Below are 22,264 nucleotides of genomic sequence, written 5' to 3' on the forward strand. Positions count from 1 at the left end.
ATGAGGCCTATTACTGAACTGTACTCTAGAATAAATTGATATCAAAGCAAATCTAACTGACCCTCAAGTCAACCAGTTAGGCAATTACAGAAGCAGGTTTTGGAAACTCATTGAGTAATGAGATTCTCAAATTATCATAAATCAATACAATTCACAGTTCATTCTCTCTCTGTATTCACTCTTGACATCTACCTCTGTACTGTGGAGTTAATTCTTTTAACTTTTGGTACCAGTTGTATCAAAGTTGATGTGATAGTAAGTAATTGAAAAATACTAAAAAATGATTCAGGTGCAGAAAAATGCATATTACCTTTTGACCACTGGAAGGTATAATCCTGTGCAGACCAAAAAATTTTGTGATAAGCGTATTATCATATGTCTTCACATGATGATGATAGTCAGGAAGCATTCTAAGAAGAACCTATATTTCAAAATTTAATCAATCTGTATTCTATAGTAAAAAAAATAGTAGAGAAGAGCAAGTGAATACTAAAATATCATTATTAAAGAAGAAAGCATATGCTCGAAGACTTTATTCAACTTTGAATAAGTGTTTGGACAAGAAAAAAATATCATACACAAATCAAACAAAAAAGAGAGAATTATTCAGGAAAAAGTACAAAAAATCAAGAATGAGGTAAAGATGTCAAGTTTCTCTGCATATCAGAAACTAAACAGTCGCAACAAAAAGACCATTAAATTAATCAGACTGTGTTATGTAACTTATGTTATATGAGTGTGTGTGTGTGTGTGTATAGATATAATAGTTTTATTTGAACCCTATTATTGATATTTAATCCTACGTTTAACATACTTTTATAATTTGTCACATTTTAACCATCTAGGGCACAATGATGTCATCATCAGCCCTTGTTCCAAGAGCGTCACTGATAAGCGATAACAATGCCAAAGCCAAACATGTTTATGGAAATCTAAAATACTATTAGATGCAGATTTCCACCAAGGGAAACCTGAATATTTGTCTAGGTACAAACTGTATAATGTATTTTGAACTACAAAATAGAGCCAGTAGAAACAAGCCCCCAAAACAATTATAGATATCTGTAACTGTAACAAATGCCAACAAAAAAGATCCAGATAAAATTAAAATACCTTCACTTCAGATCTACGCAGTGTCTTAATCATGAATCGATCATCCTGAGACAGGAAAAAGACACTGCCACTTTTTCCTGGGGAAGAAAGTTCCCTCAGAGCATCATTTCCACAAATGGACATCATATAGTCAGCAGCATCAATCTTGAACAACTCTCTCAAATTCCTGCAATAGCCACAAGGTCATATATAACAATCACAGGTAAAGTGAAAGGAAAACAGAAATGAGGAAAAGAAAGTTGTTGTTAGGAGGTTACTTGTATATGAGAGTAGGAAGACAATAGTTAGGAAAGGCGGGAAGGGACTTGTATAAATAGGTTTGGGTTTAATTGTAGAGAGTAGTTTTTGGATAATAATCAATTGTAAGGATCTTGTTTGTCCTGTAAGGGGAGGTTAAGCTTTCTGAACTTGTATTCTTGACTGATTAGTAATATCAAGAGGTTATACAACATCATTGGCTGTGTGTTTTCGAGTGTGTGGAGTGTGTTTTCCATAGGTTCCCAATTAGGAACCTATCAGATGTTAACAGTGGTTCCAAACTACGTATACTAACTGTTGTTAGAAGGATATTAAGTATACTAATAGAAACTTTTAGAAGCTGTTAGAAGAGTTTAGAAATCTCTATGTAATTATTACTACAGGATTAGAGTTCTCTGTGTATAAAAGTTGATGTGTTGTTTAAATGAATCGATTGAATAAGAATCTTCTTTCATTCAGATTAATCCTTTCAAGTTGATGATAGCACCAAATACAGAAATAGAGACAAAGGCAAAGAATCTCTTATTGCTCACTGTGTTTTAAACGGAACAGAGGAGAAGAAAAAAGAAAAAAAAAAAAAAAAAAAAAAAAAAAAAAAAAAAAAAAAAAAAAAAAAAAAACTCCACAGGTATCTGCTCTGACCTCACTCCCAATTTCCCAAAATTCACAGCCCCTCAGCACGTACTCCCCCTCACCTCTACATTCTTCCTTTCTCTCTCCCCCCAAAACTGAGAAAGGAACTTTCGGTTAAGATCTCCATCTTTGGGTGTGTGCATGTGGTCCCCAAGGAATGGTTTCCACTTCTTTCTTTCATAAACCTGAATGAACTTCCCTTTTTGCCCTTCTTCATTTAGACTTGTATTCGTATCAACTCCATCCTCCATAATTTTCACCTTGTCCTCAAGGTGAAGTTCTGGAAAGTAGTTTCCCATCTTTTGTAGAGATTCCCATGAATTTTCACACGATGGCATCCCCTTTCATTTCACTAACACCTCGGCATTCTCTCCCTCTCTCCTCCCCTAACCGTTAGAATCTCTTCTGGTTGCATATCCAGCTCCCAATTCTCAGTTCTACACAAAGGAAGTGGTTGCACTACTACTTCTATTGACACAATTGGCTTTAATAAAGAAACATGAAAAACTGGTTGGACCTTGCTTCCTTCTGGCAACTTCAATTTATAAGCTACCTCTCCCACTCTTTCAATGATTTCATAGGGCCCATAATTTCTCGGACTCAGGTTTTGATTAATTCTCTTGGCTAATTTTTTTAACTTATATGGTGGGATCTTCAAGTAAACCCAATCCCTCATCTTGAATGCCACCTTTCATCTATGTTTGTCTGCCTACTGCTTCATGCGGTTTTGAGCTTGCAATAAGTGGTCTCTGATTTCAGTCAACATCTCATTCCTTTCTTGCAACATGGAGGACACTTCTTCCATGGAAGTAGCTGGCGCATCTCCTCACACCACCGGAGGGGAATCTCGCCCATAAAAGGCCCTGAAAGGAGTCATTTTTGTAGATTCATGGTAATTGGTGTTGTACCAAATCTCAGCCCAACTCAACCATCTATGCCACTGCCAAGGTTTTGTCCTTGTCATGCATCTGAGATAAGTCTCCAAGCACCTATTCACCACCTCTGTTTGACCATCCGTTTAAGGATGGTAAGCTGAGCTAACTTTTTTAATTTAGTCCCAGACAATTTGAGCAACTTCATCTAGAAAGAACTCATGAAGACCCTATCTCTGTTAGAAGCTATTGACTCTGGAAATCCATGAAGTTTAACCACTTCCTTCAAGAACAATTCAGAAACTTCTTTAGCACTATAAGGTTGTGCTAAGGCTAAGAAATGTGCATATTTTGTGAACCTATCCACCACCACTAGAATTGTATCCATTCCTCCCGAGTTAGGTAATCCCTCCACAAAATCCATGTATATATCAGTCCAAATTTGTTTGGGAATTGGAAGAGGTTGTAGCAACCTTGCCAGACTCAAAGTTTGATACTTGTTTCTCTAGCAGATCTCGCATTCTCTTACATAATGTTGGATCATCTTTGATAGGTTCCTCCTTCAAGAACCCACTCACACACAAGCAATTAGACACACAACACACCCAAAACAGAAGAAAGAATGATCAATGCTTGTATTGAACGAAAGTATACAGCGTATGTCACTATGAGAGCATAACCACCCCTCAGGAATAATAGATTCCTGTAGACTCTATAAAAATCAATTAACTGCCTATGCACAACTATTCAATTAGCTATTTATACAATGGTAATATCCCGCTCCTCCTAACTGCCCAAACAGTTAGGCATCCCCTTTCTATTCCTTCTCACATAAACCCTCCAACTCCTAACATTACCCTCCTCTCCTTCAACAACCTTGTCCACAAGGTTGAACTCAGGATATTGATCCTAGACAGTCACCAGGTATATAGCTCCAATTCTCACAAACCCGAATTCTTGTTCCAGACGAATCCTAATGAATACCAAACTCAACATGCTAGCAAGGAAATCGTGTAACCAAATGCAAGTGAAAAGTCTCCAAGATCTCTTCTGACCATAATTTTTTTCCTCTCGATCAAACCCAATTTCCAAGTCTCAAACTTTATTCTGTAAGGATGCTTTATATCAAGAGGTGGTGGTAACCCTTGCATCTCTCAAAGTACACGATAGTGCGCCTGTAGCACCGCTTCTAAATCAACTTTATGCGCTTTTGTCAAATCATCAGGCCACTCACTTTCCACCTGCTTCTCCACTAAGCCTAAATCCCACAACAAAGCCCATGACTCAGCATCTGTTAACTTCGACAGACTTTTTGGCTCAACCAGCTGTTGGGATAAAGCTGGGTCACCCTTTATCCGAATCCTTTTACCCTCTAGGTAATACACCATGGTCATCTCTCCCCAATTAATCGGTACTTCTCCCAACTGAGCTAGCCATGCAACGCCTAATATGACGTCGACCCCACCCAATTCGAACACATAAAATTCTTCCTCCATGGTAGCTTCTTCCAAATTGACTCTAACCTTCTCGCAACGCCATGGGTCATCCTCCGGTGCCCATCACCTAAACTCACCGGATACGGTGTCGTGTCAGTTATGGGAAGTTTCAACTCCTCCATTATCCTCTAGTTGATGTAGTTGTGGCTTGCGCCACTATCTGAGTACTACGATGTGTCGTTCTCTGATCTTCCCTGTCAGCTTCAAGTTTTTGGGCGCTGTCAACCCTTCGGCAGAGCAAACTGACACTCCATGGGCTTCTCCTCTTGGTCTACTACTTCTTCTCCAATGTCTCCCTCCTTGTCTTCCGCTAGCAGCAACACGCGCAGGCTTCTCTCAATGCAGCGGTGGCCAGGAGCAAACGGCCCCCTACATCGGAAACACCTGCCTTCCTCCTTCCTCTTAAGGAATTCGGGTATGGAAGATTTCTCACCATTCTTCCACTATTATCGTTTCCCCCCACGATGTTCATCCTTGCCGTCGAACTGGTTGCAGCTCCTTCTCTCTGCATCGACCCCACACTCTCAGCTCCTCCGGACTGGTTCGTCGTGGGTTTAAAAGGTTCTGATCGCACCACTACCCCCGTCGATCGCGACCCAGAATGGTTAATCTTGAACGCATTCCAGTTGCCCCCCTTCGCTCATAGCATCGCATCCTCCACATCGCGTCCTCCACATCGCGAGCAACGCGCATGGCCACCATCAACTCCTGGGATCTTGGATCCTCACCTGTCCTTTGATGTCCTCGCGCAACCTGGCAAGGAAATAGCCCAAGACTTGTTCTTCAGGTACACCCTTGGTCTCCCACATCAAAATCTCGAATTCGCGAACGAATTCCTCCACCGTTCCTTCTTGGCGCAGTGTCGCCAGTCTCTCAAACACCGTCCCCCTGAAACCTCCTCCAAAGCGGTTGATCAAGGCTGCCTTCAGGCCCTCCCAAGAACAATTCTTTGCCTTTTCTTTCCAGAACTTGAACCAAAGAATACAAGAATAGGAGAGCACTCCCTCCTCCAAGGGTTTCCCCTTCACCAAAAGCCAAAGCTCAATCTACAAGATTATCCAAAAGTACCTTGACACAAGACCTCCCTGCCTTCTTATAAAGGCCCCCATAGCCAACTAACCAACTAAAAACTAATTCCTAATCTATTTCCTTTTATTTTGCACACATTATATCTTAACATAGCCTAACACCAGAAGCATCTGTTTCCACCACAAATAATTTTTCAAAGTTTGGGAAAGCCAATACTAGGACTTGAGTCATTGTTGCCTTAAGCTTCTTGAAGGCCCCTTGAGCAGCTTCATTCCACTGAAATTGGTCTTTTTTTAACTGTTGAGTTAGAGGCCAAGCTATTTTTCCATAGTTCTTCACAAATTTCCTGTAGTAACCTGTTAGGCCCAAGAATCCTCTCAATCCTTTCACATCTTTAGGATTAGGCCAATCCAACATAGTTTTGATTTTGTTTGGGTCAGTTGCTACCCCTTGGCCTGAGATGACATGACCCAAATATTCTATACACTTTCGGCCAAAGGAACACTTCTTCTTATTCACCACTAAACCATGCTCTCTTAAAGTTGTCAATACCTGTCTCACTTGAGCCCAATGACTATCTTTTTCCTTGATGTAAATTAAGATATTATCAAAAAATACAAGGATAAACCTTCTCAAATAAGGTCATAAAACTTGATTCATGAGAGCTTGGAAGGTCGAAGGAGCATTGGTGAGTCCTTCACGAGTTCTAAATGTTGTCGTTGCTACATCCTCATCCTTCATTCGAATCTAGTGATAACCAAACTTCAAATCAAGTTTAGTAAATACTTGTGCCTCTCCTAATTCATCCAACAATCATCTATTACTGGAATGGGGAACTTGTTCGGCACCGTGAGCTTGTTCACACAAAACCTCCATCCTCCATCTTTTTTCTTAGCCAGAATAAATGGGCTGTTATACGGGCTATTCTTGGGCCTTATAACTCCAGCAATCAACATCTCCTTCACAAACTTCTCTATCTCATTCTTTTGATAAGGTCTTATGTTGGGGACATGTGCTCCCTCTTTAAGAAGGATGGCATGGTCGCAAGCTCTTATTGGAGGTCACCCTGTTGGTTCTCTAAATAAATCTACAATACTAAGGAATCCCTATTTTTTTTTAGCATGACAACTCCATTAAGCTACGTTGATCTTCTGACTTTAGATTCTTAAAATCCTAGCAAGATTCCTTCATCCTGTTCAATTGAAGAAGGAATACGAGCACTCCATACTGAAATTGAACGTCTAAAATCTCTCATGGAGACTATCAGTAAGCCATCTTTTGGTACTTGCTCTATCTCTTTTAATGTTTCTAAAACTTTATGTAAGGACTCTTAGGTTCTAGACTCTAGTGCGACAGACCATATGACACCCTCTTTCATCTCTTTCAACTCATTTGTTTTTCTTTCTAGTAACCACATTACTGTTGCCAATGAGACTCATATTCATAAAATCTTATTTGTATTGAAAACTTACCTAGGACCTAAGTCATTTTGGAACCTTTTTTTCCACTCATTGTCTTCTTTAGGATCCTACTACAATGAGGACGAGAGTGGCTGTCAAGAAAGAGGGAGGGTTTTATTGCTTTAATAACTAAGGAACTAAGGATAGTAACATTACATAAACAGGTACCTCTTGTCTCTAATTTGAGTCTTCTCAAATTTGGCTTCCCCACTGTGATCTAGGACATACCTACTTTTATGTTCTAAAGTCTATGTTTCCTTCCTTATTTTCCAAAGAGTTTGTTGAGTAATTTAAATGTGTTGTACGTCAACTTGCAAAAACACCATTTTACCATATATCCTCCAAGCAATACAAAGAGTGTCCATCCTTTATATTTAGTTCACTATGATGTTTGGGGCCTGCATCAAACTCTAGTATATTTGGTTCTAAATGATTCATAAATTTTATAGATTATTGTACCCATGTTATATGGATTTTTTTCGTGAAAGAAAAATCTAAAGTTTGTACCTTATTTGTCGAATTCTTCCATATGATAAAAACACAATTCCTAAAGTTAATTAAACGTTTGTGTTCTAATAATGGGAAAATGATGATATGTCTAAATTCCTTTTCGAAGATGGTGTTGTTCATGAATTCACATGTGTGAATACACCACAACAAAATGGTATTGCTGAAAGAAAATTAGGCATCTTCTTTAGGTGACAAGAGCACTTCTTTTCCAAATGAATATTCCAAAATCATATTGGGGCGAGGTTTTCCTCATTGCTGATTAACTAATTAATCAAGTACCTTCTCGAGTCCTAGATGGTCTAATAAACCAATTACACTTGGAGCCCACCCTAAAAAAAAGAGGTATTAAAAGACATCAAGCATCATATACAACTAGATATGACATTTAGGCATCCCATAATACTCAAATCCCTATCAGATTATTGAATTAGGTGATCGGGATATGAATATTATAAACACTTCTTCTATAGATACCGAATACACTAATAATAGAGCAATTCTAGACCCAAAAGCAGCATATGAAAAACAAAATTTTGTTATGTGCATGCCTAGGGAATACAAGAAGGATACAGTGGCCTCGAAAAAGAAATAAGCCTAAACAAGTGTCAATACTTACCTGAACACCATAGGGCAGTAATCTTTCCATTTAAAACCCTCTGACTGATGAGGAGGTGTCAATTGAGAACCTTCTTTAGGAAAATTCATCCAAAAGCTTGCTCTAGGACCAAAATCTGATGCTCGAACTTCTCGCCTTTGTATTGGTGTAATCTTTCCCACAGTATACCTAGCCATATTGAACCCGTTTTGACATTACTTATTTTAAAATCCAAACAAAAAGCAATAGCCGGTAGTGCAGTGCAACTTTTTTTCTACTAAAGTAGGTAGATTAAGTGCTTTTATTGTTTATGGTTACCTCTTAAGCCATCATGCATTGATAGAAGTGGGAAATAATATTCATCTAAGTTCTAGAAAAAATTTGTGAAATATAACTAAGAAGCAAACATTTGTTTACTGAGGTAAGATCTTTCAATTGTCAAGTAATTCCCAATATCAATGGAATTCCTTTTCTCTGGTGTATGGGAAAATTCCGAAAAATAATTATTGATTTAGACAAGTACTAAAAAATTGTCACTTGACTAGTAATAATTACAGATGTACAAAGAGTGTTTGGTTTTGATGATTAACCACTTCAGCATTTAATCGTTTCTAAACTGAAATATTTTACAAAATAACATTTGCAATTTTATCTATTTTCAATAATCACGTTTATTTTCAGAGGCAAAACTGACCATTAATATACAAAACCCCGTCCATTTGAAAATTCTCATTTAAAACAAAATGAAAATTCTAATCACACAACTTCGTGCCTGCCTCGACTCCTTCCAACATGGATCAAGCTTTTTTGTTTTTTTGTGGAATAACAAAAAGAATTTCAAAAATAAAAAGCACAGAGCATTCTTAAATTTTTTACAGTTAAACATTAATGCGAGTGCAAATAGTCAAGGTAGTACTTTACCTTATTCCAAGCTGCAAACTAAGCATCAGATCATAGCTCCTGTGACCTTTAATGATCGCTTCACCAGGTCTTTTAATTTCTTTGGCAAGTTTTTTTTGAAGCTGTTTTGCCTTTCTAGACATTGATGAAAATTTATTGTTTAAAACTAACTCGCTTATTAACACACCTTGCATGTACTCGCGTTCCAAAATTGGGACTTTATCTCCATTTTCAGCGATAGAATCTGTTGATCCTAGTTTTGAATCGTTTCCAATTACTTTCTCAATAGATACCTCAAGACTCCAGCGCCTTTCAAGAGAAATATTTTTGCTGCGAGATTGTTCCAGATTTAACAGGTTTCCTTTGGCCAGCTTATCAGATGAAACACTACTCAATCTCTGACTCTNNCCAACCTTGACATCTCCCATATCNACTGAAGCAGCATGATGAATATGTNCCTGTTTCTGTTTTCTCAGATCTGGCAACAGCCCTCTTTTTCTCAATGCATTGAGATATATTTCTTGTGCAGTTGGAAGACAGCTACCTTTTGGATAGAAGGTTCCTTTGCCATCTTTTAGACCCCGTGTCCAAGTCCCAACATAGCAGCCTCCATCACTCCATGTATATACCCCAAGCCCATGCATCATCCCATTTAGCCAGCTCCCTTCAAATGAGTCCCCACTTACCCAGGTGAGAGTTCCTTTTCCAGACATTCTCCCACCTTTCATATTTCCCAAATACACATTTCCATTGGCCCACGTATACTTGCCTGGACCCTCCGGCGTTCCTTGGATCCAAGAGCCTTCAAAGATATCTCCATTTGGATAAACTTGATAACCCAACCCATGTTTAAGATTTAATCGCCACCGACCATTGTAGGTCAGATTATCCGGACCAATATACGTTCCTGTACCATGGATATAGCCACCTGAGAACTCACCTTCATACATTACTCCAGAAGGCCATTGTATTTTCCCAAATCCATTTCTCATCCCCCGTCTCCACTCACCATCATATACACAACCATCTGACCATACATACTTACCCTGACCCTCTGGAATGTTACCAAGAAGGGACCCACAATATGACTCTCCATTAGGAAGCGCGAGTTCCCCAACTCTAAATCCAGCAACTTCAGAGGAATGACCAGCTTCACCGTTTGTCAATATAGATACACGGTCTATTTCAGAAATGGCATCAAGAGATTTTGTTCTCTCTGCACAAGAAAGTGCTCCATCCAAATTACCAACTATGGCCACAGGGCCAGACATGCATAATGATCAAAAGGAATATTTCCTTANAGAATTATAACTATCCCGAATTCTCAACAGCTACAAGACAAGAGGTTGCATATAGGAAATCTTACCAAGAGTTTGACCCTTGAAACTCTTCGTCCTTTTGACTAGAGAAGAGGAGTCAGACAAATAAAACAAATTAGATATATGTTAATAAACAAACAAACCTGAAAAGATCCACATTCATGTCAGGTAAAAAGGGCGACAAACAATAGTTATCAAGAGCCTAGGAGAGAACTTAATAGAGTATAGAAAGAGGCAAATTTAAATCTGAAAAAGCAGTGACAAATAACCTAATTCCTTCAAATAAATTGCCAGACCAAAACATGCTATAAAATAGTCTTAACTCGGGAAACATTAAGCCATTAAACAAACACCACAACTACAACAATATAAATTTCAAAAGAAGAGCTCGAAGTTAATAAAAGTTAAAAGAACCAAACAAAAAAGAAATGCAAAATATGCATACATAAAATGGAAGGACAAATGTTAGCATAGGAAACTAAACTTTCAAACTGCAGAAAGTCTTAAAATTGAACAATTTACAACATTTTACCACATTCAGTTTATTTCACAAAATATATAGTGATTAAAACAATACTAAGTACAACAAAAACATAGAGTAGGTGTAAGTCGATGAGTAAAAAAAAAACAGAGAAAATGCCCAAAAACCGAAAAGAGTTGCCAAATTAGACTCTGTCCTTCAGGATTGAAAAACCGAAGCTTTAAACATCACCGCATCGCACAGTCACGTGATAAGTGCTATTTCCAATTTCTTATGACATCCCTACTATCCCACTCAAACTCATAGCTCAACCAACCAGTTTCTGAAAAAATCTGCACACCTTCAATTTCAAAATACATACAAAACTCCCAAAAATAATATAGAAATAGTTAACAAAATCACACCATTAGGCGATTAATTCCACGGTTCTTATTTCGTAAGGGAAAAAAAAAATTTAACAAATAATAACATACTCAATTTCCTTGAAATCAATATAGCAAACTGAACTGAACACGGAAAAAAGCCAGAAGCAACAAACAAGCAGAAGATAATAATCAATTCTCACTTGTCACACGCTAATGACGATAAGATAAGCGATTCCACATTACGCACAGACACATCAAACATCCATAACAGAATTTAATAGAAACAGAGATAGATACATAGAGAGAGAGAGAGAGAGAGAGAGAGAGAGAAGAGTACCTTTGAAAGTGAAAGAATAGGAAAGAAAATGAAGTCAAGTGTGTAGGTGATGAAGGGAAGGAAAATTAAAGAAGATTAAAGAAGTGGTAGATAAGGGTTGTTTGGTCCAATAATTTAAGCTTAGTTTCTACTCTCTAAACTTGTTTTTCTGACAAACGCAATGGGTAGAAACAACATGTGGTGGTAACGTAACAGTGTTGATCGGATCTCTAACACAAACCAGGTATTTTTTAAGGCTGACGCTTTGTCTTATGTTCAGGCAAAGAGATGATGAGATGGGAAGCACTTTATTCTAATTCCAAGCTAACATTTTTGTGCAATTAAATATACCTATAAGTTGCTATGTGATATCGTAGTTGAATGCGATGTATCCAATATGGCGTGGCTGGTAAAAAGACAAAATTGTCCGCGCTGGGTTGGAGGGTAGTTAATTAGTGGATATTAAGCGGATATTTGTGTGCAGTAATAATTGAGTTTGTTACTCACAAACAGAAGCTTTTGGACAAAAGGATTGTCTCAAGTGTTTAAAATTCAAATTTTCTATCTAGAGCCACTATTTTCCAAAAACATGTGTAACCACCACCTTCATTTATATCTATGCCCAAAGAGATACTTCTTTTACTTTTTATAATATAATTATTAAATATTTTTTTTAAAACATAACTGTTAAGTGAATTTTTTTAGAAGGAACTGTATTTTTAAATATTTTCTATAAAAGGTTTTTCTTATTTTTTATTATTTATTTATTATATTTATAGTTTCTACAAGATATTTCTTATTATTTTTATTATTTTTCTCTTACATATTAATTTAATCAATTTATATATATATATATATATATTATTAACTTATTATAGGCTTATATATAAAAAAAAATACCTATTTTTTATATACGATTTTTATTTTTATTTTACCTTTTATAATATAATTATTAACTGATTTTTTTAAATATAATTGTTAAATAATTTTTTAGAAATAATCGTTATTTTAAAATATTTTGCATAAAACTTTTACATATTTCTCTTTTTCTTTCTCTTTATTGTTTTTTATTATATTTGTAATTTATATGGCTAACATTGACATGATTGTTTTTCTTTTATATATTATCTTAATCAATTTAAATATATTATTAACTTATAATGCAATATAAATATTTAAAAAATACAAACATGACAATATATGTGTTTACGTTAGTTTATTAGAATAAAAAAAAATTATGAACCATTTTTTTTATTTCAACACTAGTGAAAATAACATAATTAGAATTAATAATGAAATATTGTCTAAAAGTATAAAATTGTGTTTATTTAAAGATTAATTGGTAATTTGGTTTTTATATTTAAGTTTTCAATTAATTTTTCTTTTCATACTTTTTATTTATTTAATTGAGTGTTTATTTTTAAAAATCATTTAATTGAGTTTCTTAATCAAGGTGATTTTTTCTTTTAAATTAACATTAATATTATTTAAAAGAATTGTGTGTCAAAATATGATGTGTCAAAATTGTAATCATTTTTTACTTAAAAATATCAGTATCAAAATCAGAAAAATAACAAGATAGAATAAACCTTAATTTGAACACCTAATATGTTAACATTAATTCGACAAAAAAAAAAGTACAATGAATTTATTTTCAAAAATAAAAACAAAATCAAGGAAAAACAAATATAAAAAAACAAAATTGAAGATCCAAATATAAAAATGAAATTATTAAGTAAGAAATTTTTAAATAATATTTGAAAAATTAAAAGAAAAAAAATGAATTTAAATTATATTTACTCTTGGTGTGCACAAGATAAAAATTCTGAATTAAGAAATTAAGAATAGAGACTTGAATTCATGATTTAGAATTTGATATAAAAAATAAAAATTTTGGTTCCGCTTGTCCTTGTCTCCACCTCCCCTAATACCGTAGCACAAATGTATATCTTAAAACTACGTTATTATATTAGTTAATAACGTTGAAACAAAACAATAATAAAATAATATTATAATAAGGGTTCGTAAATTTGATCCAATTGGCATGGTTTCGATGGCAAGCGTGTAGCAGAGTGGTACGCACCGATTTGAACAACTGTGTGCGAAACACGGTTTGAAAAAGGTCTAAGTTTGTAATAACTGTTTTGTCCCTAAGATATTTCTTCAATATTGAGCACATGAAAATTGACATTCATACCAATGCAAAGAAGAACTTTGCAATCTTTATAATGGTAACATATTGTGTCTAGTTTTCAGTGCTGTGGGTCCAATTGCCCTTTTGCATTCCATCCAATCTTCCACTTTCTCCTTTTCTTCCCTGAACATATTTCTGTCCTATTTACATTATAATATAATATCAAGTACCTGTTCTACATACAACCTTTGTCTAACTATCTTCATTAACCTTACCCGGTTGAACTTGCATACGTCACTCCTACCTTTATACTTTGATTTATCTTAGTTATATAAAATAGTGTTTGAAGGGAAAAAAATTGTGGGATGTTTTCATTTCTCTCCACTGATAAGTTAATGAATTATCATACTAATTAAAAGTAGGATGAATCTTAGTGTGTTAAACCTCTTTTAGAATAGTACGAGTAGTGATTATTCATGTTGTTAGTTAGAAGACTTGTCTCATAATTGTAAAAGAGATATAAAGTAATAATATAGTTTTAAGTAGTGATTATTCATGTTGTTAGTTAGAAGACTTGTATCATAGTTGTAAAAGAGATATAAAGTAATAGTATAGTTTTAGATTAACTAGACTGGTTTGTTAGTAAGAGTGTTTATTAACTTAATATGGACCATTTTGTGAATTAGTTATTGATGTAAATATTGTGTTATTTTATTTTAGTATGTTATAATTATCTATTTTTAATTATTTATATAAGGTATTAGAAATGGTACCCAATGTGAATCCTAAAATAAGAGTCGCAGGCCAAAGAGGAGAAAACTAGCGAAAGCTTGATGGCAGTCACAGCAGCAACACCAAGGTAGAGGATTGTCGTCCAAGGTGGAGAATTGTCGTGATAGAGAAAGACCGAAGAGAGGTAAGTAAAGCTTGAAACTTTTATGTATATTGAATGTATATTTTGCTTGTAAAGTACAAAGAAAACAGAGAACTGCTAGATTATATAGAATTCTTGTGAAAAGAAAGAAAAGAAGTGGGATTTGTTAGAAATCCCTAACCCAAAACTTAACATACTCATAAAAACAAAAATAATTGATAACAAACCTAACTAGCAAAATATTACTCTCACAGAGTAATATTGAGAAATCTTTTAACATTAATATAAGGGTTATTTTTATTTATTTTAGAATACAATTATATGTATTAAGTAACAATTATATGTATTAGGGTTTCACTCTTGAGAAAGAAATTAAGATTTTTGGTATTGGGGAAGATGACGTTGACGTGACAGGATTGATATGACAAAAACTGGTCAGTCAATGTTTCAAGTCATAAAAACCTAATTGTTAGGATCTAATTGACTCAAATTAGCATTTTTAAGGAATAAATTGAGGATTTTGTTAAAACGGGATCGTGGGAAAATCTCACAAAAATAGAAATAATTAAAGGAGTTTAAACATAATGAATTTATATATCAAACACAAACACAATAAAAATAAAACAATTATTATGTCAGTTGTTGTGCAAGAAATTATAAAATCATTCTTTTGTTCATTATAAAAAACATATATATATATATATATATATATATATATATATATATATATAAAGGGTAAGTTTAGTTTCTTTATCAAGAGAATTGAAGTACAAAAAGTTTATACCAACGAGAATCTCACATGTCTATTAACGAATCTCATTCCTAAGACCAAATTCATGTATTCTTTAAACTTATTAAATGTGAATTATTGACAGTACTTGTGAAAAAATAAAACAATTGCAATCTAAGATAAAACTTGTAGATCATGATGTATTCACTCTTTTATAGGATGGTGTGTTTTTGGTGATTGTAAGTGTCATCTACTAGTTTGAAACATCATATAAAATGTATGTAGATGAGCACTATATATGAACATTTAATTAATAATTTTAGACTTGTTAGACTCAACCTACATCATTTGGTTGACTAATGATTCTTGTAAATATTGTTATATAGTTAGTTACCGTTTTGTATTTTTAATTAACATATAACTATTTTGTTACCCTATATAAAAAATAATATATCCTTATTCAAAAACTCAATTATATATGTAAGTTGGGGTGCAACAAAATATTTTTTTTTATATAAAATTTTGTAAATAAAACAATTTTATTCATATTTATCTTACTTTTTTTCTATGTTTTTCACCTTATAGTGTGTGATTCACAATTAATAGGTTAAAACCATTTAGGCGTCCCTATTTTCGTAAGGTATTCTCATTTTGGTCCCCTTCTTTTAAAACTTCCCAATTGGGTCTTTATAAGTGCTAATTTCAAACAAATTAGTCTCTGCCGTTACAAATCGTTAACGGAGTTAATTTTTTGATGAGGTGAAAAGTTAACGTGGCCTGTTCTTCTTTAAACGTGACACTTTTATACGTGGCATTTCATAAAAAAAATTAAAAATAGAATTTTTAAAAAGGCATCTTCATCCTAGCCTTTTTGTTTTCATTGAACAAACCTTCTGAATCTATTCCAAAAGTTAAGAAAGTATAATCAGATTAACTACAAATTGAACTCTGCTCCATTCATAAGGACATCCACCCATATCATCTCCAACAAACACAAGTCAAAATATAAATCAAAGCTGAAGGCATGTGATTAAAAATATGATACAATGGAAATTTAAATCCAAACCATCATTATCGTCGTTTTCGTTTTCTGTTTTGTGGCTTTGCTTGTTCTTGCTGGGGTTTGGACTTACATTAGATTCAACCAGAGGAAGGAGTTTGTGGGAGGGAAGGGTATTGGCGGTTCCGGGGTCAGTGGCACCAACTGCATTGCCACATCCAAGAATGCCCCGAATTAGAATGTTCCACGAAACCACATTTCTCATGGACAATTCTTTAAACAGTTTCTGTGCATCTTTAGTTTCTTTACACTTAAGATAAACACTCAAAATCTGATTTTGCAGGGACAGAACATGGCGAAATCACAACCACCACTTTCCCAGACAACATTGCAGGAATCTGAAAGCATAGAGATTTCCCTGTTCCAAAAAACATAATTATGAATAAATGCACAAAGCTACTCTACACTACAGAGTAAAGCACAAACATAACCGGATCCTATTGCAGCGAGGACAAGACGGTCTTTGTGAGCAACCCAGGCAGAGATGGCTTCCTTCTGAAAACTCTTCAAGGATGAAAAACCAAAATGCCTTTTCATCAGATTACTAGTCTTCTGCTCTGAAAGCACAATGGGATTGGGTTTAATCCCCAATTGAGGGATTTCCTTCTTGTGTTCTTCGACATCGTCATTGGAACGGAAATGGTCGAATATATTGGATTGTCGAACTAAACACTTGCGCAAAGGTCGTTTTTTGAGAGCATTCCCATTGCGGGCATGCGAATTAGAGGTGTGGGTAGTGGATGGTTCTTCAGTAGTAGAATTTAGAATGTGTTCCACAACGCTGGGAACAGATGGACCCACTACTTTAATGGCTTCGACTATGCTCGAATGCTCGAAACCCATTTCAATCATTTCTACAATGACTTTGTCCCAATATGTGTCGTTTCCATCCATCGCATTCCTTCCCATAAATTACAAGAAAGAAAGAAAAATCTCTTCTTGTTGTGGTTGAAACAAAATTCAAAGGGTTGGCGTAGAGAGCATAGAGCAGAGAAGAATGCGTATACGGTGGCCACTACGGCCAACCCCTTCTTCACCTCAGTGAATCTCCTTCAGGCCGCCATTAACATCTCGTCCTTCACCATTTTCGAACCCTGACCGCGGACCAGAGAGGCGAGGTCAAATCGCGAGCAAATAATGTTCTCTCGCAAGAATCGCAAAACATAACAAACCTTCAAGAGTAACTTCTTCGTTGCAAATCGTCAGCAGCCAAAAATTTTCCGATGTTCGAATCATCTTCCTCAAGAAATCTAATCTGTACACGGTAAAATCCAGAAATTCTATACCAACAAACCTTAATTTTAAAATATTTAATATTATGAAATTTCACGTATAAACTCACATACTAAAAACTTACCACCTCATCTCACCACTTGTACATAATTTTAACACCGTTACCGATTTTTAATGGCAGAGGCTAATTCGTTTGAAATTAGTATTTATAAGGACTCAATTGGAAAGTTTTAAAAGAAGGGGACCAATATGGAAATACCTTACGAAAATAGAGACGTCTAAATGGTTTTAACCCAATTAATATTATATTGCTTATTTTATTAATTTTTAAACTAATTTGTAGCACTAAATACACAACACATGTATATTAAAGGATAGATAAAAAATTAAAGGTAAATATATAAACCACATAAATTTATGGCGAGCAAAATTAAATATATGTACATTCGAGCAGGGAAGGAGTCAGTTTTACATCAAACGAGACCAAAAGGTTGTTTTTCTGTTTGGAAATTATCATATGGTATTTTTAGTCCACTTTCTAAATATTGTATGGTAATGGTAGCACACTATATGAATTCTGATAACGTATTGATGATATGTTATCGGTTCGTTATAATGTAAAAAAAAAAAAAAAAAAAACCAATAAATTTGTACTTACATAAAAAAAAAGATTTTACTAAGACTAATTAGAAGATAAAAACAAGGAATAGTCTTCTAAAAATACTATAATAATAAAAAACCATTTGAGACCAAATGGATTATAGGACAAACTCCATTAAAAAAATGAATTATTTAAAAAGGAAACTATAAATTAATTAGTCAAATATATTGATCTTTTCATCATATATCAACCCAAATATAATCACATGTTTGACCCGAAATTGGAGTATACAAAGTTAATATAAATTAATGTTTGCATGCTTTGTTTTATCACAAATATAAGATTTTATGTTCTCTACAAGAGACCATGACACCCTCTTAAAGCTTCAAATGTCATTAAGACTTGTGATCAAACTCCTAACTAAAGTTCTCTAGTTTACCTGCAAAAAATATTATATATATATATATATATATATATATATATATATATATATATAAATAATAGGTATTTTTATCACATAATTTAAGTAATATAATTTTGTTTTTCATTCATATGTTAAGCTTAACGAAAGAAAGTTGTATTATAATAAAAGAATTAACTTTAATTTTTTTTATCTCTTTATTAATACGGTGAAAACTTTTTATGTTAGTTAAAAAAACTTTTTATGATCGTTCTAAAATTGGTATAGATACAACTTATATAAAAAGTTTTAACTTTCTATACCGGTTATATTGCAATCAATATAAAAATTTTATTCTCATTTCATTCTTAAATTTGTGAGGACCTGTTGAGTCTTGTGTGAGGTACCCAGGCCTTAAACATTGAGACACCCTGACTTTAGAAAGGGTATTCCAAAGTTTGAGTTCATTTTGTTTAAACTCTCTCTCTCTAGAACTCTTGTTCTCCCTAAAATTCCTTGCCTTCTCTCTAACATTCTCATTCACTTAATCATTCGATTCTTGGTTAGGTGCTGCCGAATAATTCTAGGCGTAGAGAGCTTTGTTTTAAACCAATCACTTCTTCTTTCCGACCGATAAGCCTCTTTTTCCTTTTCTTCAATAGTACCTAAACCTAGGGCATGCAACTTTGTTGGTTGCATGTAACGAGTAACTTTTCCTTTCCGTTTCTCTGTCCATTCTAGCTCTAAGAGTTGATTTTATCACCATTTTGGAGACTTATAGGGTCAGGTTGAGTTCTGTGCTATGAGGGGCATTGTTAGGGCATTTTCCAGTGAGCTGTACTGTGAGACCAAAAAGGTAAGGAGAGCTGATTATTTGCTTGAATCTATTTTAGAATGTGTATGCATGTTAAATTTTAAGTTGTTGTTCCATGTTGACTGCTTCTTTGGTTTTGGGCATTGGATTGTATGAACAATAGTGTGAAATGTATGAAAATGTGGTAGATTGCTTATAAATTGAGCTGTATGAAATTGGTGACTGTAATTAGAATTGTATCAAGTGCTTAGAGTATGAATTTTGTTGTGTTGTGGTTTGGATAGTAAAGTAATTGTTTTGGGTGGTGTTTTAAGTAGTTTGAGAGGAAGTGACAGTGATTCTGAGCAATTGTGGTTTAGGGTGTGTTTGGAGTGTTGAGACAATTTAGAGGGATCGTTTGTGACTTGTTGAGAGCACTTTGTTGGTAGGATAGAGGAATATTAAAACCGAAGTTGGTACATCGCCGATCATAGAGCAACCCTGGTCTGATCCAGTAAGTTAACTAGTCATATGTACTAGTGTTTATGGTGAGTTTGATGCGTCAAACATTTGATTCTTCTCCGATGACCAATTGGATTGGTAGGAAATGTTTGGAGGTAAGATTTTTGTGGTAATAGTAATTAGATAGACAGTTTAGAAATTAGGAAATGTTTAGGTTATATAAGGGAAGTGAGAGGGTGATTTCGAGCAGCTGGGGTATTGGGCGCATTTAGTCTGTTTGGGTAGTCTAGACAACTTATTTGTGACTTGTTAGGATCATAAAACTGGCCTAAAATGTGGTAAGAATGGTAGATTTGAGTTGGAGCCCTTAAGCCATGAGGTTGGGTTTTTAGAGTTGAATTCAAGCCTAAATCACTTTAGAATAACCGTATAATAGTTAAAATTCATCTAGACAAGTTTAAATAGATCCATATCATGAATTAAAGGTGTTAGAAGTTAGGTTAGAGTGTTAGAATTAGTTGGAGGGGTGTGAGTTGCATGATTTTACAGAATGGGCGTTCTGTAGAACATGCAGACTCGCTGTGCGAATGGTCTCGCATAGCGAGTCACTACAAAGAGATGCTTTCTGGTTTAGGGTATCTCGCTATGCGAGCTAGTGCGCTATGCGAGAGACCAGAGGTCTGGAGCCTCTGCCAAATTAATTTGCAAGGCGGATTACTGTGTGCGTTGTGCGAATCACTCTGGTTTCGCCAGGCGAGGGTGGTGCGTTGTGTGAGAGATGCAGAGTCTAGTTGCTTTGTTTGTCTTTTGTTATGTGTTTGACTAAGTGATTGTTATCTTGTTTGTGGAGTATGTTTTAGTACTTATGACTTAATCTTTTAACGCTTAAACATATGTGTGGATTATAGTACAAAGGTGTATGAATTGGAAAAGGAATGAAGTATGGTTTTAAGGTTGTAAGTAAATTTCAAGGTGTAGAATCTCTCGGTGAGATTCTTAATATTTATAATGAAAGTAGGAGCTCAGTCTTAGGGGTCTTGTTGACGCTCCAATGGCCTTTCTTCTGACATAGAGAGGACTAGACTATGTGGTGAGAAGTAGCAGGAGGTCTTAATCTTGAGGGCTTCCAGTATGCCTCAAGGCCCGAAATAGGCTAACCTCGTGAGTGTGGCAGGGTGGGGGAACCTAAGTATCATAAGCCATCACGGGTGCATGACCCGCCATAGCTCGACTATCATTCTAAAGTCCAGGCGAGTCAAGTCTAGTATTTAACATGTTATGATGGATGTTTTATCTTGTTTGATTTAAGTTAACTCTTGTATGTATATACTCTTATGTTGTATGCTTTTTATATAATTAGCTCACCCTTGCTTTTGTTTGTTGTCTTGTTTGTTTGTGTTTTCTTTTGCAATGATCATCCACTTGGATGTGAATAGAGGAAAATAAGGTTTCTTTGGAACATGCCTTGGAGGGAGATGATGCTACTACAACTTAGTTCCGTAGGCCTTATTCCATTGAACTTACATCATTTTGAAGAACTATCTTATGTTTAAAGTTTTAAAATTCTAGTGCTCTTATAAGGATGATTGTAATCCTAATACTCTGATTTCATGTCTCTAACTGCTTTATTATATGATAACTATTGACGTCTTAATATATATATCCTTACTATATAATTGGGATGTCACAAAATTCTTCATGAAACAATAATTTTGTTATAAGCTATACACTTAACTCCGATTTCATGCTCATAATTATTGTTATTCACTCCTTACTTCACTTCCTTCGTCTCTTTGTTCACATATGTAAGACTTGAGTTCTCAGTGACTCTTTTCTTGTACACTTTTTCATCAAGAAAATCTAAGACTTCTAAGACTTCGTATCAACATAACAAAAATAATAAATACATTAATCAATTATTTGTTTACTTTATTTATTCACATGTATATTTGTCTTTCTCTTTTAAAAAATAATATTGTAAAATAAAACATGCTTTTCTTGTAAGTAAAAAATAAATAAAAATTTATATTAAGTAATACACAGATTAACTTCTAAGAATTTTTTAGAAAATATTTTCTTTTCCATTTTATCGAAGATCAATAATTACATTTAAAGATATTTTTTTTTTGTTTTAAAAACTTAAAGTTCAATCATAGTTTTATTAAAATGTTTTAAAAAATTAAAGAAAAATTATTTAAATTATTTTTCATTTTAATTGTACCAAAATAGTTTTCAGTATATTTGTTTTTCCAATTGCAACATAAGAAAAGGGTTGATTATGCGATCATTGTCGTATTCATAATAGAAATTAGAAAGCATGCAACGCACACACAAGTACTTGAAACTCAAAATAAAAAGCTGGTTGTTTGGTACTATTAAACTACATTATCTTCATGCATGCTTACCTTTCATTATTATCTGATAATTTCGCATAACGAGTTAATTAATTAACTGATTATCTAAAATAATTATGTATTAAAGTGACGCTAAGTTTTGTAGGCCCCAGAAGGCATTAGAGAAAGCCAGAAACTAATAGAATAATACACATTGGAGGAAGAAGAATATAATGCACAACTTTTATTATCTTCATATAGTAATAAGTGGATTCCATGTACATGCAGTTCACATTA

General features: G+C 34.3%; 1 protein-coding gene across 4 annotated transcripts in view; it reads right to left on the reverse strand.

The window, feature by feature from the left end:
* LOC106755141 (phosphatidylinositol 4-phosphate 5-kinase 9) overlaps nucleotides 1-11,668 on the reverse strand; it is a 33,765-nt gene extending 22,097 nt beyond the window's left edge. For 2 of the 4 annotated variants that reach the window (XM_014637240.2, XM_014637238.2), the window contains exons 1-5: nucleotides 11,369-11,668; nucleotides 8,888-10,268; nucleotides 7,988-8,155; nucleotides 1,114-1,279; nucleotides 311-421 (exon numbers count right to left, since the gene is read on the reverse strand). In XM_014637240.2, coding sequence (XP_014492726.1) covers nucleotides 311-421; nucleotides 1,114-1,279; nucleotides 7,988-8,155; nucleotides 8,888-10,137 — 1,695 coding nt within the window. In that variant the 5' untranslated portion in view covers nucleotides 10,138-10,268; nucleotides 11,369-11,668. Of the gene's footprint in view, nucleotides 1-310; nucleotides 422-1,113; nucleotides 1,280-7,987; nucleotides 8,156-8,887; nucleotides 10,269-11,231; nucleotides 11,296-11,368 lie in introns of those variants that run through there. The other 2 variants (XM_022778154.1, XM_022778155.1) reach the window with 2 other exon arrangements.
* Nucleotides 11,669-22,264: the final 10,596 nt, after the last annotated feature.

Source organism: Vigna radiata, unplaced genomic scaffold (assembly GCF_000741045.1).
Source record: "Vigna radiata var. radiata cultivar VC1973A unplaced genomic scaffold, Vradiata_ver6 scaffold_267, whole genome shotgun sequence".
NCBI lineage: Eukaryota > Viridiplantae > Streptophyta > Magnoliopsida > Fabales > Fabaceae > Vigna > Vigna radiata.